The sequence below is a fragment of the Rhinolophus sinicus genome, chromosome 15, assembly GCF_057876585.1.
Source record: "Rhinolophus sinicus isolate RSI-liver-muscle chromosome 15, RSI-T2T, whole genome shotgun sequence".
Classification (NCBI taxonomy): domain Eukaryota; kingdom Metazoa; phylum Chordata; class Mammalia; order Chiroptera; family Rhinolophidae; genus Rhinolophus; species Rhinolophus sinicus.
Genome location: NC_142515.1, coordinates 77,641,311 through 77,659,099, shown reverse-complemented (window position 1 = coordinate 77,659,099; position 17,789 = coordinate 77,641,311). Strand labels below are relative to the sequence as shown.

At 61.1% G+C, this 17,789-nt stretch overlaps 3 protein-coding genes across 13 annotated transcripts; all 3 read left to right on the top strand.

Moving 5' to 3' along the window:
* The first annotated feature begins 9 nt into the window (after window positions 1–9).
* MAP2K7 (mitogen-activated protein kinase kinase 7) lies at window positions 10–9,891 on the top strand. Of its 2 annotated transcripts, XM_019711938.3 has the most exons (12): window positions 10–354; window positions 2,071–2,118; window positions 5,226–5,367; window positions 5,538–5,604; window positions 5,708–5,821; window positions 5,893–6,012; window positions 6,134–6,241; window positions 6,326–6,505; window positions 6,605–6,685; window positions 6,789–6,931; window positions 7,500–7,545; window positions 7,677–9,891. In XM_019711938.3, the coding sequence occupies exons 1-12, from the start codon at window positions 231–233 to the stop codon at window positions 7,809–7,811; spliced, it is 1,308 nt and encodes a 435-aa protein (XP_019567497.1). In that variant the 5' UTR covers window positions 10–230; the 3' UTR covers window positions 7,812–9,891. The 2 variants fall into 2 exon arrangements, with proteins under 2 accessions (XP_019567497.1, XP_019567498.1); XM_019711939.3 differs by lacking the exon at window positions 2,071–2,118 and having other exon boundaries at window positions 18–354.
* A 133-nt stretch (window positions 9,892–10,024) lies between these two features.
* TGFBR3L (transforming growth factor beta receptor 3 like) lies at window positions 10,025–14,952 on the top strand. 10 transcript variants are annotated; one of them, XM_088792339.1, is made up of 7 exons: window positions 10,025–10,428; window positions 11,334–11,470; window positions 11,567–11,866; window positions 12,513–12,633; window positions 12,737–12,913; window positions 13,121–13,189; window positions 13,654–13,827. In XM_088792339.1, exons 1-6 carry the CDS (start codon window positions 10,359–10,361, stop codon window positions 13,186–13,188), a joined length of 873 nt encoding a protein of 290 aa, XP_088648465.1. In that variant the 5' UTR covers window positions 10,025–10,358; the 3' UTR covers window position 13,189; window positions 13,654–13,827. The 10 variants fall into 10 exon arrangements, with proteins under 10 accessions (XP_088648465.1, XP_088648464.1, XP_074193829.2 ...); XM_088792338.1 differs by having other exon boundaries at window positions 10,025–11,470; XM_074337728.2 differs by lacking the exon at window positions 13,654–13,827 and adding an exon at window positions 14,820–14,952 and having other exon boundaries at window positions 10,025–11,866.
* SNAPC2 (small nuclear RNA activating complex polypeptide 2) lies at window positions 14,902–17,402 on the top strand. Its single transcript, XM_019711945.3, has 5 exons — window positions 14,902–15,140; window positions 15,747–15,866; window positions 16,024–16,092; window positions 16,389–16,659; window positions 16,753–17,402. Exons 1-5 carry the CDS (start codon window positions 14,958–14,960, stop codon window positions 17,082–17,084), a joined length of 975 nt encoding a protein of 324 aa, XP_019567504.3. The 5' UTR covers window positions 14,902–14,957; the 3' UTR covers window positions 17,085–17,402.
* Window positions 17,403–17,789: the final 387 nt, after the last annotated feature.

The following is a 17,789-nucleotide window of genomic DNA, read 5'->3' as shown; positions in this document are numbered from 1 at the left end:
GTTGCCAACCGCTAACTCTAGGTGGTGTCATCCCTCTGGCTGGGACGAGGCACGCACGCGCGAAGGTTCGCACGAGGGAAAGGGCGGGTGCGCACCATGGGCATGCGCTGTGCGGGGCGAAACGGCGGCTCGGCGGGGTCATCCGGGCGCAGGCGCAGTGCGGTGTTTGTCTGCCGGACTGACGGGCGGCCGGGCGGTGCGCGGCGGCGGCGGCGGCGGCGGCGGGGAAGATGGCGGCGTCCTCCCTGGAGCAGAAGCTGTCCCGCCTGGAAGCAAAGCTGAAGCAAGAGAACCGCGAGGCCCGGCGGAGGATCGACCTCAACCTGGATATCAGCCCCCAGCGGCCCAGGCCCAGTAAGCACGGCGGCATGGGGGAGGGGGCGGGTGGGGCGGGGCGCTCGCCGCGGGAAGCCCCGCCCCCACCAGGCCCCGCCCCCGCTTCCGGGGCGCTCTTGCTTCTCCGGTCCGTTCCCCCGCTCCCCGCTGTCGTCGCGCGGCGCGAGGGTCACGGTAACCCGGGGGGCGGGGTGCTGGCAAGCTCCCGGGCGGCTCTCACCCGGCCTGGGTGATTCCCCCTTACGGGGCCTGGGAAGCTAGTTACCTGGCTCCAGGCGAGGACCCCACCTGATGACCCGCCCCCATCATCGTGATCCTCGGAGTCTCTGCCACCTACTGTGAGCCGTGCACCCCCTACCCAATCCAATCGGCCGTGACCAAATCCACGTCCTCCGCAAACACATACACATCCTTTTTGACCCGATGGTTCGGCTCCCGTTATCTCGGTGACTGTGTCAAGAGGTCCCTACCTACCCCCACTCCACGCCTGGGTCTTTGTCATCCGGGTTCAAGGGATGGTTCACTCACACTTGTCCGGTGGACACCTCAGGTCACTTGAGCACACATAACCCCCCTTATCCCTCTGACCAAGATGATTCTCCCACTCCCTGTGACTGTGTCTGGTGATCCCTTCTCCGAAGTGCGCTCTTGTCATTGAGCTCAGCAGCACCGCTCCGGCACACATTCTACTCACATGTACCAGGCCCCCTCATGCCCTCATTAGTTTCACTGCCACCATCTTTGTGAATGTGGCTGGCCCCTCAAAAACACCCAGCCCCCAACCTGGAGACTTTGTCATTTGGGCTCAGGTAACTTCCTTTTCGCCACATACCCCTACCCACCTAGCCTGAGGACACCTGAGGCCCATATGGTGGTATCTAGCATCCCAGCACACATACGCCTCCCCTCTAATTCCACTATCTCAGCACCTACCTTCCTGTCATCTTGTCATCTGGAATCAAGAGCTGACCCCCCTGGGCTCACTATGACCACATCTAGGATCCTTGTTATGTCCCACAGACCCGAACTCCTCTCAGCTGGAGGGCATCAGATTTCACGCAGCCCACAGACTTGAAGAACAGCATCCCCATGACACTTTATGTAGCAACTGTGGGGTCATCCTGACAGGAGGGGGAAGACATCCCTGTATCTGGGTACTCCCCAACCACCCCCTACTCACCTAGCCTGACCATCATAGCCTTACCTGCCCCCCGCCATCTGTGTGTAGGGTCCACTCCCCATCTCTCTTCTGACGTGGGTCAGTGTGGGTGCCTCACTGAGGGGGTCTTTTGGGGGCACAGAGAAAGCCCCAAGGTGGTAATGCTGGCGTTGGACACTCCCTGGGGTAGGAACCCAGCCAGGACTGGAGGGTTTCTACTAAGCTCTGCAGTGCCACCCCCACCTCCCAGCTCCAGCATGGACAAGACAGCGCTGGGTACAGGGCGTGGGGTGCCCTACAGGGGTGGCTGTCCCAGGTGCAGAGCAAGGCACGGCAAGACCCAAGGCGGGCAGGCCCCTGAGGAGCCCCCTCCAGGCATCTGTGTGTGTCAGCGTCAGCTCCATCCCATCCTGCCAGTCCTCCCATCTGTCGGTTTCTACCCATCTCTGCAGTTTGGTGCCTCGTGCCTCCCCCTCCTCCTCGTTATGATTTGATTTCTTTTCTTTTGGACAAATCGGTTGTTTCTGTTGTGATTTATCGTGGTGTTGTTTTTTTTCTTCCTTTTCCCCATCCAGTTATTGTGATCACTCTAAGCCCTGCTCCTGCCCCGTCCCAACGAGCAGGTACCAGCCTTTTTATCATCGCCGCTTGGACATCTGCACCATTGACCTAACCGCTGCCCTAGCCGCAGAATGCCATCCCCCTACCCCCCCCCACCCCGTGCTCTGTGTGTGTGAGCGCCCGTGCGTGCGCATCTCCTCACTCACTGTCCCTTTCACTCCCTCACTTTCTCTTTCCCTATGGTCAACATCAGGCCCACCTGGCCTCTTCCTATGTCCTCTCTCCTCCCTGCCTCTTGGGTGCAGGTTTGGACCCCTGGTGGAGGACCTGGGCTCCCTCACTGACTGGGAGTCTGTCACCTATGAGGGGGTCATGCATGTGTGTGTGTGTGCGTGCGTGCGTGTGTAGAAGTGAGAGGGAGAGAAAGGGGGGCCAGCAGGTTGGCTGTGCCTGTGCATCCATTTCAGTAATTCAGGGAACATGTCTTGGCCCCTGGGTGCTGTACCTGTTCTAGGCTCGGAATCAGCAGTGAACAGAACCGACCAAGTCCCTCTGTGCAGCTGTTGCCCCACTAGGGGTTGGAGGGGGTGAGAACAGTGAGCGCATCCTGACGGGAGAACTGGAGAAGGCGACAAGTATTGGGGAAAGACAGAGGAGAGCAGGCTTGGGGGTTCTATAGGGGGACTGTGGGGGAAGCCTCTGGGGAAGGTGGTGTTTGAGCAGTCTTGTGGGAGGTGCGGGGAGCATGTACAGCCCTGCCAAGGCCTGAGTACAGGTGCCAGCGGGTCTGGCTGGAGTGGGTGTATGTGGGATGTGCCCATGCGTTGGGTCGGGTGGTGTATGAGAGACTGGGCTGGGGGTCTGTCTGGTCATGTTGGTCCTTGTGTGTAAGTGGGATAGGTTGGGCAGTTGAGTGTGTGTAATTGTGTGTGTGTGTGTGTGTATGTGTAAGATGGTGTTGGGGGCTTCGTGGTGTATCATCTGCCCATCTGCATGTGTATGGGGGTTAGTGCCATGCCTGTGTGTGTGTGCGCGTGCACCTCTGCTGACTGACAGCCTGGTACAGCTGTGGCTCCTGACAGCCCCCATGTCCTCTTGTTTTCTCTCATTCATTCATTCATTTATTCATTCGTTCATATCTCTCTCTCATTCTCTCTCTCTGTCTCTGTCTGTCTCTGTCTCTCTGTCTCTCTGTCTCTCTCTCTCTCTCTCTCTCTCTCTCTCTCTCTCTCTCTCATTCATCTTCATGCTTTCCCTCTGACCGCCTGATCTACTATATGGCCCATTACCTCCTCAGTGATCTCTCTGGGCCTTTGTGTATCTCCACCCTCCCCCACCTGCTCCCCTCAAATCCCCACCATGCTTCAGTTTGGGGGGCTGGCTGGAAACCTCTGTACCCCTGCAGCCCTTTCCTGGGCTCTGGGGCAGCTCTCAAGAGGCCCAGTGGCCTGTTCAAGGGAGGGCACCCACAGGACACCGAAGTGTGGAGGGGGTAGGGGTGTGGTTCCTTGCCCCAGAGAGCTGCTGGTGCAGGACAGAAAAGGGGCTCAGATGCCCCCCGCCCAGGGAGAACCTGGCAGTATCTCAAGAGAGTCCAGGTTCAGGGGGAGTACAAGGTGAGGTTGTTGAGCTACAGAGAGAGGGCTTAGTACTGATTCTGGCCACAGCAGGGCAGAGGTGTAGAGACGTTATAAAGTTTGGGGTGGGAGGGGGCATGGAGGTGAGGGTGCTGGGTCCAACTGTGTCCCCGGGGTCCCCAGAGCTCTTCCTCTACTCCTGCCAGGCCCTAGCAAGACTCGTACTCCTTCTAGACCTGCAGGCCAGGGTCATATACCTGCCCCCTCACTCAGGCTGGGGTCAGGGTCCTGGGCCAGCAGGGCAAGGAAAGTGCCTGGCTGCCAGCAACTCAAGCATACCTGTTGGTCTACCCATCAGTCACTGGGCCCATGTTACCAGGTGCCTGCAAAACTGGGGGAGGAAAAGGTGCTCTCCGTGGGAAGGTAAACCTGGGAGGGCGCTTCTAGCCAGTGCCTTCCCCAGCCAGGCACCCCCTTCTGGCGTGTCAGGGACCCCCTTCTGGCGTGCCAGAGACTCTGGGTATGAGGGTTCAGTGGAGGATCATCTGTCTCCTCTGGAGGCCATACCGACTTCTGCTCCTCTACTCTGTTGCCAGGCCAGCCAAGGGAGGCTCCCAGTCCCTCAGGGAACCTGCTCTCCTGTCTGGGCTTCTCTCTGGCCTGTCTCTGCAGTGCCTCCTCTGAGCAGCTGGGCCCCAGTCTTGGCCCCCGTCTGTCTGTCTCTCTCCTGCCCTCTCATCCCCTAACGCTGCCTGCCCGTCCTGGGGTGTTCGCTGCCTGCCTGCTGCCTGCCTGCCTGCCTGCAGCATGCCCAAGCCGTCCGCATGCAGGCTGCTGGAAAGAACCAATCCCCTGCCTGGCCCAGAACCTCCTTCAAATCCTGTCAGTCCTGGAGGGGCTGTGCCAGCCAGAACCCATCACCCACAGGACACAGGCCCAGCCTGGGATCCTGTCCCTGTCCCAGTTGGCCCCAGCTCTGCAGGTTGGGCTGGGAGGCTCACAGATGAGCCTGCTGGCCAGAGGGTGGCCTTCCCTGACCCTGGAACAGAACGTGGAGCAGCTAGAAGCCTGGGTCCCTTGCCCACTGTCTCCCCAGTGTGGTCCGCCTCACTCCTGTTGGGCAGCCAAGTTCAGTGTTGCCCACAGGACCAGAGCCCAGGCTGAGCCTCGCAGGCAGTCCTTACAGAGTCCTCAGCGTGGACACTGTAGCCCTGGGCCTGTGTCCTGGGCAGAGGTGGGGGAGGAAAGGAACCCCGCAGGGAGGCTGCCTGGCTGGGATGCCATCAGCCTTTGGGTCTTGTTTCTGTCAGCATAGACTTGGGGACAAACCCTCGGCCTCTGGGGACCGTCATTCCCAGCCATCCCCACTCCATCTCCTTCCAGGGCAGGAGGATGGGAGAGGCACCCTGAGAGTGATCCGGGGTTGGGAAGGGAGACTTCAGCTCCTCCCAACCACCAGTTGCGGGGGGTGGGGGGGTCTGTGCCAGCCTACCTGAGGGTGTCGGGAGGAAAAGACCAAAGTCCCCAGTCCCCGAAGGCAGAGACTGCTGGGCGCTGACCCCCTCCCCGCCCCTGACTCTCATCCCCCCCAGCCCTGCAGCTCCCGCTGGCCAATGATGGCGGCAGCCGCTCACCGTCCTCCGAGAGCTCCCCGCAGCACCCCACGCCCCCTGCCCGGCCCCGCCACATGCTGGGGCTCCCATCCACCTTGTTCACACCCCGCAGCATGGAGAGGTGAGCTTTCGGAGTGGGGCCAGCTGGCCTGTGAGGGGTCATTGTGGGGAGCTGAGGGCCGGCCCTAAGGAGAAGGTGGCGGAACCTGTGGGAACCCCTGCGTGTTAGGGGCTGGGGTGGCCTTAGGTTGGTCAGGACCCCCCCTCCACCCACACCCTTTGTTCCCCCAGCATCGAAATTGACCAGAAGCTGCAGGAGATCATGAAGCAGACAGGCTACCTGACCATCGGGGGCCAGGTACTGCCCCTGCCTCCCGGGGAGGGGTAGGCGGGACACAGCAGGTCTAGGTCTATGGGAGGCAGTGGCCAGGCAGACCCCCATCTCTGGCTCTCCTCACCAGCGCTACCAGGCAGAAATCAATGACCTGGAGAACCTGGGGGAGATGGGCAGTGGCACCTGCGGCCAGGTGTGGAAGATGCGCTTCCGGAAGACAGGCCACGTCATCGCTGTGAAGGTGAGGCCCCGCCCTACCCGGGTGGCCCCGAGCCCCTCAGCTCTGACGCTGAGCCCCCTCCTCCCATGCAGCAAATGCGGCGCTCGGGGAATAAGGACGAGAACAAACGGATCCTCATGGACCTGGACGTCGTGCTCAAGAGCCACGACTGCCCCTACATCGTGCAGTGCTTTGGAACCTTCATCACTAACGTGAGCCCCCCGCCCTCTGTGGCTTCCCCAGGGAGCCCTGTCCCCTGTCCTGGGAACCGGAGCCTGTCTGGGTTGGGCAGGAGGGTGTGGCCGCCCCACACTGCGCCTGCTGCCCCTGCAGACGGACGTCTTCATTGCCATGGAGCTCATGGGCACGTGTGCCGAGAAGCTGAAGAAGCGGATGCAGGGTCCCATCCCTGAGCGGATCCTGGGCAAAATGACTGTGGCGGTAAGTGGCCAGGCGGACTGGGCCAGGCAGGCGGCCCCCAGGCTCTGTCCCCCCACATGGTGCACTTCCCTCTCCTTGCTGCAGATCGTGAAAGCGCTCTACTACCTGAAGGAGAAGCACGGCGTGATCCACCGGGACGTCAAGCCCTCCAACATCCTGCTGGATGAGCGGGGCCAGATCAAGCTCTGTGACTTTGGCATCAGCGGCCGCCTTGTCGACTCCAAAGCTAAAACTCGCAGTGCGGGCTGCGCCGCCTACATGGCAGTAAGTGGGGGCCCAGCCAGCAGGTGGGCGTGGAGGCCCGGGCAGCACACCCACCCGGCCATGGGTTCATCCTCCCCTCCCGCTGTCCCCACCCCGCAGCCTGAGCGCATTGATCCCCCGGACCCCACCAAGCCAGACTATGACATCCGGGCGGACGTGTGGAGCCTGGGCATTTCCCTGGTGAGTTGGGGGGTTTTCTGAGGGCTGGGGTGACCTGTTCTCAGGGTGTGGGAGGGCAGCGAGGAGGACAGGCTCCTGGCCACTCCAGCCCATGTCTCCCCAGGTGGAGCTGGCGACAGGACAGTTTCCATACAAGAACTGCAAGACAGACTTTGAGGTCCTCACCAAGGTCCTGCAGGAAGAGCCCCCGCTCCTGCCTGGTCACATGGACTTCTCGGGGGACTTTCAGTCCTTCGTCAAAGACTGGTGAGGAGCCCTTGCCCCGGCCCTCCACTCCAGGAGGCAGGCAGGTCAGGTGTGGCCCCCAGCTCAAGGCAGCAGGGGAGGTTCGGGGCCGGATGGGGATTGAGAGGCCCTGCCCCCCGATGGGACCAGAAGGGCTCAGGGCCGGGGCTGCAGGTAGGAGCTGGAGCCAGAGCCCTGGGAGTCACGAGTTGGGTTTGGATCTGGCCCTGAGGGCATTTGGCCAGGTGGCCTGGGGCTCCGCCTCAGAAGGTTGTAAACCAGCAGAGGGGTCCCAGGGAAGGGGGCTCTGAGTGTCCTGCACCAACAAGCAGAATTGTGCAGACAGGAGTCCATGTTGGATTCTCCCTTGGGGGAGCCCCCCCCTTCCATGGGCACCTCAACCTGGTTTAGGCCCCGTCCCAGGTGGGTGCAGGCCTCGGGTTGTCTGTGGTGTCCCAGCTGGCAGCACAGGGCCAGGAGGACGCAGCAGCTCCTTCCTGCGGCTCTTGAAGACCCCTGGCTCAGCTGGTAGGTCAGCTGAGCCCCCCTCCAGGCTCTCACTTCCCTCCCTTCCCTTCTCTGTTTCCAGCCTTACTAAAGATCACAGAAAGAGACCAAAGTACAATAAGCTACTTGTGAGTACCTGGGGCCCCTCCTGCCCTGCCCCAGCGTTGCTCCGTTCCCCTGCCCATTTGGACACCCAGGGCCTGGGCGAGGCCAGCCAGGAAGCTGCCCTTGTCCTAAGCTCCCCCCTTGGGCCCCACAGGAACATAGCTTCATCAAGCGCTATGAGACGCTGGAGGTGGACGTGGCGTCCTGGTTCAAGGATGTCATGGCAAAGACCGAGTCACCGCGGACTAGCGGAGTCCTGAGCCAGCATCACCTGCCCTTCTTCAGGTAGCCGCGTGGCGGCGGCCATGCCCACTGGGGGGCCGGGGACATGGCCACAGGCCCCCCTTCCCTACCCGGCCACCCAGCTGCCCATCAGGGGAGACCTGGGACCTGGACGGCCGCCAAGGGCTGAGGACAGAAATTAGGGGACGCCAACCCACCCCTGACTCCCTGCCCAGCAGCCGTGGACAGATGGGCCCACCAGACTAGCCCTTCCAGTCCTGGGGTCAGCTGTATGCGTCCCCCCCGACAGACACTGTGAACGGAAGACAGCAGGCCACGAGCAGACTCGCTATTTATTCAGTCATAACCTCTGGGCTGGGGTGGCCCCCAGGGGCCAGGAGAGAGTCGCCTGTCCTGTACCTTCCCACACTTGCCCCATGCTGTCCCCTTTGCCTCTCTGGCGCACATGCTCCCTGTCTTCATTTCCCTCTGTCACCTCCCTCAGTGCCTCTGGTTTTCCCCATCTCCCTCCCTGCCTCTGCCTCTCTCCTGGCCCATACCTGGGCTCTGCCACCCCCGATGGGACCCCTGGGTCCACTTAGGTCTGTGGCGAGGGACGAATCCCTCAGCTGGTGTCCTCGCCCCAGGAAGGCAGGCTGGGCATTGTGACTGCAGCACACCCAGCTGCTCCTTCTCTCTCTTTGATCTCAGGGGGTCCTTTTTGGAGTTTATTGTATTTTATTGTACTTGGGGGGGTATTGGGGGGGTGGGGGGAGGAAGAAGAGCTTGTTCTTATGGGGTTTGTCGGTACCTTCAGAAACTTTTACCAAAGTCATGTTTAGCTGCTTGTGGTGGAGCCCCCAACCACCTGTGGGCACCGGGGGGCCGGGCCATTGGGGCCTGGGCCACTGTGCCTCCCTCAGCCTAGCCTGGGGAGACTAGTCCCAAAGGTGGGCACTGGGGGTGGGGGCTCCTCCCTCAGGGCTGGAGACTGGCCACAGCTTAGGGGCGGGGGCGGTGAGTTGATCTCGGGGTGTGGAGGGAGCCCACAGGGCCGCGGCCACACCAGGTGGTCTTCAGGGAAGTTGTGTGTGGGGTGTGGTGGAAGGCAGCAATATGGGTGTGGCAGGGAGGAGGGATGGGGGCCACGGGGCCCAGGGAGTCAGAATCAAGGGTACAGGGAGTGGATGTGGGGTTTTGAGGAAGTGTGACAGGGACAGAGGTAAGGCAGGCTGAGGGCTGGGCATGTGAAGGCAGCCACGCCTTCACAGTGCCCCTGAGTGCCCCTCAACTCCCCCAGAGCTGGCCAGTCCCCAGCCTCCCTAGAGGCTGGGCCACGGTGCCCCCTCCCCCCAGCCCTCTGCAGCAGCCAGAGCAGGAGGGGGTGTGTTTCCTTTTTGTTGGTGATGCATGCAAATCAAGTGGATAACTAAACAAAATAACAAAACAAAACAAACAAAAAAACACAAAAAGCAACCAACGCCAAAGGTGAGGAACCTCGCTGGACGTAGCTGGCGCAGTCTAGTCTTAGCATAAGCATCACTGTAACCTCTAGCCTATCGACTCTTGTTACTCTTAATAGTCACAAAAGGCCGCATGTTTAAAAAGTACTCCACTGTCTTCTCTCTGCTCCCCCAATCCCCGTCCCCGGGGTACAGCCACCTCTCTTTCCCCAGTCCCCTTTGTGAGGGGATGGGGGCAGGGTCGGGTGCCCACAGTCCTGACTCTACCCTCCCTTGTGGGTCCCAGCCCCAGGGGGCCTTGCCGGTAGCTAGAAGGTCAAGTGGCTGGTCCCAGGGCCAGTAAAGGCCCAAGGCCTGCTGCCCAAGTTTATTTTTATTTAACTTTGTTTTGTGAGTGTGTGTCTGCCTGCCCCCCTCCCCTTCGGTGTTAAGTGGGAGTTCTGGGGGAGCCTCTCCCCCCTACCTGTCCCATGTTCCCCCCTCCCCTCTGTCTCCAGTCACCAGCCATCCTCAACCAGGCAGAGGGCAGAGCAGGCAGGCACGGGCCTGGGGCGGCCTGGCCCAGCCCATCAGCCCACAGTCCCTTCTCAGACTGCCAGTATTGCCCCTTCCCTTTTTAAAATGAAACATCCTTGTTTGTAAATCCTTAGACGCTTGAAAATAAAACCCCTCCCTTTTCTTCCACTGAGTCTGTGGTGTGACCTGGGCCTTGGCAGGGTGTGGCTTGAGACTGGGGTGGGGGGGTGGCTGTAAGCTGTGTGACCTGGGGGAATAGGGGGATGGGGGAGCAGTTCCATCCTGGTAGACGAGGTCTCTGTCTGCATCGAGGGGAAACTGAGGCAGGGTTTGGGCTGGTAGGTGGTGTTTGTGGTGAGTTGCCCAATAGCAAGCAGACAGTGTGAAGGGACACCTGCCGTCCCCCACCCACCCACCCCCAATAGCTGTAGGTCTCGTGGAAGAGGAGCTCTTAATCCCCTGCAGGCCTTGGGCAAGGGCTCTGGTATCCCCTCAGTCTGCCACCCCCGCTCCCTGCCTCCTGAGGTGGTTGCCCAGCCAAGGACAGGGCCACGTGCCCACCTGCTGGTTCCAAGTGCTGCCTGGGCTGGTGCCTCTGCCCCTGGCCCCTGCACGTTCACTGTAGCCAGTCCAGTATGCTGGGTGCCACGTTCCTGTTGCTGGCCCTTCTCTCAGGGACCTCCACCTTGCCCAGCGGGCTCCCTGGTAGGTAGGGGCTTAGGGGACTTGTATGCCTTTGCTCTCCCATTCCTCTGCCTTCCTTTCTCAACCTGACCTCTTATCCACCCCGCCTGGGGGGATGGGTGGGTGGTGGGGTCTGCCCGTCCCCATTTCTAGGTTCTCTGGGATCCCCAACTTCTTCAAAGCCCCCAGCAGCCACTGTGAGGCCAAGGACTGGGGGAGGGGAACAGTGCGAATGCTTTTACGGGATGTGTCTGGGGCCATCCTGAATGTTGGAGAGTCAAGGACTGCAGCTGAGCGCTTCCAGAAGGCAGACATCAATGTGTCCATGTGCGCGATTGTGCGTGCCATCACAAAAATTAGGAGACCCTCGTGGGTGCTTCCCCATTTGCTTTGACTGCCCTCAGCCTGGGAGTGAGGAACCTGGACAAATGGAAAAGCCCCAGAGCCTGGTGGCTTAGCTGTGCCAGAAGGGCTGGGGGAGAGCACCCCCATTCCACTTTACCCCTTTGGTGACAGCACCTACCTTCCCTTAGAAAAGGAAGGGTGGGACCAACACCCCCTACCCGCCCTAAGCTGGCCCTGCTGCAACCCCAGAACAGCCCTGGGCCCTCACCCAGCCCTCTCCTCCCCCATCAGGCAACCCTCACCCACTTTCCCCACCTGGAATTCCCTCCCTGTGGGGGAAGAAATCGATGTTCAGGAAGGGGAGCTCCTCGTCAGGCACACAGCTTAGTGCTGGGCAGTGATATCGCAGGGGTTTCCAGGGGGCACATCATATCGCTGGGTCACTGGTGGTGAACGAGGCGCGGAGCCAAGCATGAGTGAATCCTCCACCGCATCCATTTTCCAACGGAGGTTGGATCATTTGCCGGAGGGCCCAAGGGACAGCGCGTCCTCCCTCTGTGCCACCCTTTCTCCCCCGGCAGCGCCCCCGTTCCCGGCGGCGCCCCGTTCCTGGCGGCGCCGACCACTTTTCAGTCTAGAGCTATCGGAGGTGGAGGACGCCTTCCCGCGCCGCGCCGGGCCGCTCGAGGTCCCAGCGGACAGCCGCGTGTTCGTGCAGGTGCGGACGCGGGGCGCGCTGGGGCCCGGGGCGGGCAGGTGGGAGCGGCGGATCCTGGCCACGATACCATACCGCCCTCCCACCCCCCACGCCCAGGCGGCCCTGGCTCGTCCTTCCTCGCGCTGGGGCCTGGCTCTGCACCACTGCTCGGTGACACCGTCCTCGCGCCCGGCACCGGGGCCCGTCCTGGCGCTGCTGCGCGGAGGCTGCCCTGCCGACTCCTCGGTTGCCTTCCCGCCACTGCCGCCGCGCCCCGGCGCCGCCCGCTTCAGCTTCCGCCTGCGCCCGATCTTCAACGCCTCTGTACAGTTTCTGCACTGCCAGCTGAGCCGCTGCCGCCACCTCCGGGGAGCCCGCCAGACTCCTGCGCCTGTGACTCTGCTGCCGCCGTCGTCGGTGCGAGGACGCAGGGCCGGGAGTCTGGGCGCTGGGGCCCGTCGGGAGCTGGGCAAGAGCTCCTCCTGGCATCTGAGCGAGGAGCCTCTCGGTGTTTGGGGGCCTGGGGGTCAGGGCACTTTGGGGCCTGGGGCACGGGTCCCTCGGAGCTGGGGGTAGGCATTTGATCTCTTTCAGGCTAGGGGCTGGGTGCAGGGAGCTCAAAGGGCCGGGAGAGTTCTGCGAAAGGGTTCCCCAGGGAACAGGTAGTAGGCACTGAATTCTCTCTCGGGCAAGGCACTGGGATCCCCTTAGGCAGAACTCGGAGGTCCCTCCAGGGCTGAGTGGTTGGATGCAGAAGGCCACTATGGGGCCAAATCTCTGGGTACCTAATTTTGGGCTTCACAGAAGGTTAAGTGCTCAGAGAGCGGGGTCGTGTGATCTTGAGAGGCTGAAATTTGGAGTCCTCTCGAGCTTGGCGTCTGGCTGCGTGTGTATCTTAGGGGCTGGGCTGAGGTACCCCCAAGGGGCTGGGTATTCAGCGCTCTAGTGGTGGGACTCCTGGTTGCAAAGAGTGCTGGACACTTAGGTCTCTTGGGAACCCCGGGGACCAGCCCTCGGATCACGGGGCTCTCACGTCCCGGTCCCTTCCCTCTCCTCCCCCCAGTGTCTACCTCAGGATGAGGCATGCACTGGCGCCGGCAGCGGCGAGAGTCTGGGTGCCGATACCCCCCACCTACAAACGCTGACGCAGCCCATCTTGGTGACGGTGCCGCGGCCCTCCCCCAGTGAGCGCTTAGTTCTCTCCTGCCGGGGTCCCCAGGGTTGGGGAATGGGCGTGGGGAGGACCTCTGGGACCTGGGCCTAGTCTCAGCGTTGTACTCCTCACAGGGCCACCCAAGGGCGTCCCCGGCAGAGCCCTACGCCCCGAGCCTCCTGCGCCTCCGGCACCTCTTGCACCGGCTCAGGCAGCCCTGGAGCCCGCGCCAGTGGTAGCGCTGGTGGTGGCTGCCTTCGTGCTAGGCGCCGCGCTGGCCGTGGGTCTCGGCCTCTTGTGCGCGCACTCAGGTATTAACCTCGGCTCACCGGGATCTCCGCCAGGCCCGGCCTATTCCCGCGCATGGGAACCCCAGGGTCGCTGCGATCCCAGCCAGTTGGACCGGACCATCCTTAGACAAGCCTCTGCTAGGCCCGCTGCAGCCCCCAGGGGGCGCCCCTGCCCCAGGCCAGCATGCAGCAACCCCTACCGCTCCACAGCCTACCTCTCCCTTCCAGCGCCTCCACCTCCCCGCCCGCCTGCAAGAACCTTGCCTAGCGGTCCTCAGCCCCAAAGGCCCCAGTGAGGTAGGTAAGTGTGTGCGTGTGCGTGTGCGTGTGTGTGTGTGTGTGTAGGTGTAAAGTGTGGCCGATAGCTGGAGAAGGAATGTGATGATGAGGACTCTTCATAGAGCTTTCTTTGTGCCAGGCAGCGTCCTAAATCTTCTCCATATATTAACTTAATCCTTGTAAGAACCTTCAGGTAGATACTATTATAATCCCCATTTTAGAGATGATAAAAATGAGGCAATCTCTGAATATATCAGAGGTCACATTTGGTGGAGCTGGGATTGGAACTCAGGCAGTGGGTCAGTCGTGGTGGACTGTGTGGGCTCTGTGTTGGACCCGCACTAGGCGAGAGTTCAGGGACAGACCCAGTGTCCTCACCTCCATGCACATCAGATGGGCGAGGCCAATGATCAGCTGGGAAGGAGGTGCCCTGTGCAGAGTCCTCTCCCGAGCGAACGGAACCCTGGGTCGCACCCTTCTAGGGATGGCGCCCCCTGCCCCCAGCAGGGTCTGGCAAGACTCACCAGCCAAGGCATCAGACAAGGCTCGAGGACCAGCTGCTGTGACCTCGGACCCTATGGGACCATGATCCCTGTGCCCCACCCACCTAGCTCTTCCTCCCACCTGGGCTTAAAATAAACATCTGGTCTGACCTACCGAGTTGTGAAGTCTGTGTGTGCACAGACCTTGGGGAGTGGGTGGGGTGGGTCAGAAAGACTGGGTAGATTCTGGGCTGGAAGAGGTCCAGACTGGCTGGTGAGGCAGAGGGGCAGGGCTCATAGCCCACATACAGATAGAGTGCCAAAAAACACATATACACATTTTAAGACAGGAAATAACTATTAAAACTGTAATATTCAATATACACCAATAACAGAAGATGAATACAAGTCACGTTTGACTTCTGCAATTACAAGAGGTGCTCCAAGTGGTTACCATCAGTGTCCAGACACTTTGGATTACGGCCAACTACTGCTTGAGCAAAGTTGACCAAAATGTCCACTTATATACATTTTTTTGGCATCCCCAGTATATACACTGATGTGCAGATAGGGGCCAGGGGAGACCCAAGGGCATTCTATCTCAAATAGAAAGGGGCACCAGACCCCACCAGTTTAAGTCTGAAACCCTGCTACCTTCCTCCACCCCTTCACCAGGCCACCTGCCTCCTGTGAGCCTCTCAAATCTAGGCCTTATCCGCTCTCCACTCCCACCGCCTGGACCCTACCCTTGCTAGGGTCTCGACCTCCGGCCTCTGTCCAGTCTCCACTCCGCCTAGTCTAGAGCTCCTTAAATCCCTCCCTGCCTGAGCTCCTCCCTCCCGAGCATAGACAAAAGCAGGACTCTAGCTCCATTTTGCAGATGAGAACACTGAGGCTGGGTACAGTTAAATCACTTGCTCAATGTCCCCAAGGCTGGGCGACCCCACAGCTCAGGCTCTTGGCTGGGACTGGACAGCTGCCCTTCCATCCAGGACCCACCCCTCCTCGAGAAGCAAAGCACACAAAACTTAGTCCAGGAATGGAGGGAGAACACGAGATCTAAGGTTTGGGCTCCAGTTTACGAATGAGATAAAATGCGGCTGGGGGGGGTCTCGTTTACCCCCACCGCAGTTAGGCTGCCAGCCTTCGTATTATTTCCCACCCAGGCAGCTCCCCTTACGCCGCACACGCGAGGCCGCGCCCCCATCTGCTTCCGCCTCCGCGCAGTACTTTTGGCCCCAGCGGCCTCCGTAACCCCGCCCCCCAGAAAGCGGCCCTAGAGCGCGGACTCCGCCCTCACCGGCATGAAGCCCCCACAGCGGCGGCGAGCGGCCCCGGCGCGCTATCTGGGCGAGGTGATAGGCTCCGCGGCCTGGAGCGCTCGTGAGAAGCGGCAGCTGCTCCGACTACTGCAGGCTCGGCGGGGCCAGCCGGAGCCGGACGCCGCCGATCTGGCCAGGGAACTGCCGGGCCGGAGTGAGGCCGAGGTCAGGGGTGTCCCGGGAAGAGAGCGAGGCTAGAGGCGGAGCTAGGATGTGTCCGGGGCAGGAGCCGGGAGTAAGATGGGTTGGCGGGGCGTGGGCGGGTGGAGCGCGAACTTGGGAGCAGGGCGACCTTAGCAGGAAGGCTGGGCGTGGGTGGAGCACACGTGAGGCCGAGGGGCGGGGAGAGGTGGAGGTCGCGCTGCGGCAGCTGAGGGGCGGGGCGAAGGCAAAATTTAGGGGCGGGGCGAACTCCGAGTAGGACGGAACTGAGGTCCCCGACGGGGCGGACCGGGCGGGTGGCTCAGCGGGGCTGTGCGGGAATGAGGTTGGAAAGAGTCAGGAAATGGGGCGGAGTGGTTGTAGCGGGGACGTGAACAGGATAGTACTTAGCATGTGGGCGGGCCTTGGCTGCGGTCAGGAGCCAGACAGGCCTGGACCTTAAATGTTTATTAGGTAACTCGTCACACGTGTGGGCCTTGGCCCCAAACCCCAGGCAGATTCGCTATGACCCTTAAGACCAAGCTAGCGGGAGGCAGTGGTCTTTGACTTCTTTCTCCCAGCGCTGGTCTTGTAGAAGGCCCATGCAGCCTCCTCCTCTCTCCTCCCCAGATTCGGGATTTCCTCCAGCAACTCAAGAGTCGCGTGGTACGGGAGGCCATTCAGAGGGTGCATCCAGGTGGCTCAAAGGGTCCACGGTACCGGGAAACACAGACCCCGGCCCCCATCGAGGTGAGGCGAGCAAGGCTCCCCAGAGCCAGGCCCTGGAAGATGGGGTGGGAGTAGGGGGGATAACCTGGTCAGGGGATCCCCAGGAGGGGCAGGGCTTGGGGGACTCCTGAGCGTTGATCCCTAGGCTGACCATGTACCTTCTGGTTTCCCCACCCAGGTATGGATGGATCTGGCTGAGAAGATAACAGGCCCGCTGGAGGAAGCCCTGATTGTGGCTTTCTCACAGGTACAGCCATCCTCTAGGCAGGACAGGGGTGTCCCTGGGGACAGGTTCATACATATGAGTCTAAATAAGGTGGACCTGGGTCCTGGGCCTTTCCTCTGGTCAGCTCTGTGACTCTGGCCAGTCACTAGACACCCTGAGCTTCCGTATCCCCGCCTCTGAGGCCGTCTCCTATATGTGACGCCTTTCTCAGGGTGGCAGGAAGGCTTTGGTGAACAGGCCCAACCTGGTGTGCAGGGCAGCGGAGTGGCCAATGGGAAGACTGTCATCTTTCCCTTGCTGATCTCTCTGCCTGCCAGGTGCTCACCATTGCAGCCACAGAGCCCATCAGCCTCTTGCACTCCAAGCCCCCCAGGCCCACACAGGCACGTGGAAAACTACTGCTTCTCAGTGCCGCTGGAGGGCAGGAGGACCTGAGCCCTGAGGCTTGTGGCCCCACCCCTGAGGCACCTTCTGAATCCCTGGCTGGCTCCTCTCCCGAGGGAGACCTCCAAGTGGACTTTGAGAAGATCTACAAGTACCTGTCGTCTATCTCCCGCAGCTGCCATGGCCCTGAGCTTTCCGCAGCTGGTGAGAAGAATGGGAAGCGAGGGCTGTGGGGATGGAGTCCGAGACAGCATGCCCTGTCCTCCCCTTACCCTTCCTCTCTCCATCCATCACCAGAGTCAGCTGTGGTCCTTGACCTGCTCAGGGCACTTCCTGAGGAACTGCCTCACCTGCCCTGTACAGCCCTGGCTGAGCATATGCTGGACACATATCGACGCCTGACAGCCCCCCAGTCTCACCCCAGCAGTGGGAACCTAGGGCCGGGGGCTGAGGATTGTGAACCTGGCTCTGGGGGGCAAGAGGATGCCGACCAGGCCCCCCCCAAGGTCCCTGAGAATGCTGGGCCCGGTGAACCAACATCCACCTGGCAGGCAGCTGGGGTCTGCCCCCTGAACCCATTCCTGGTGCCTCTGGAGCTTCTGGGCCGGGTGGCCACCCCTGAAAAGTGAGGGGCCTGGCAGGCAGAGAACACGCCAGATATCCATTAGCCCCTGGCCTTTAGTACTGCTCGGGCTGGCACTGGGCGGGCATGAGGATCTGATCATGGTAAAAGGTCCCTGGCTCTGTGTGCAGTGCCAGGTGGCCTTTAAGAAGCTCCACACAGCAGGGGTCTGAGAAATGGAGGCCCTGTTGTATAGGGGTTCAGCCACAGAACTGAGGTGGGGGCAGCTAGGAGCCTGGGCCAAAACCACCTTCACTCCCTCACTGTCCCCTCGTCCCTTCCTGCTTCCTGTGCCCTATAACTGTGAATAAAGTTGTCAGCTTGCCTCGCTTTCTTTCCTGTGGCTTAAAGGTGGGAGTGGGAGTCTAAAGTGCAGAGGAAGACATCAGAGGAAGGAGAGGCAGAGCTTGGGGTCCTGGGGACCAAGGGGGGCATGTGAGGAAGGGGGGTGTCTTCACCAAAGGCTGCTGCTGCCAGGTCCAGTCCAAAGCCACCTGGAGTAACTTTGGTTTGGCCATGAGGGGACCCTTGGTGATTGTGTGGAGGGTTAAGGCAGGCCTGAGCCTGACAGGTGTTAGGGAAAGGTTTTCTGAGCGTGTTGACCTTACATCATACTGGTGGAGGGGTGACACTAGCAGAGGGAGGGCGTGTTAGGGGAACAAATTCTGGTACTTAATGGGACTGCGCCATCTTAGAAAGCAAGCTGACAGCC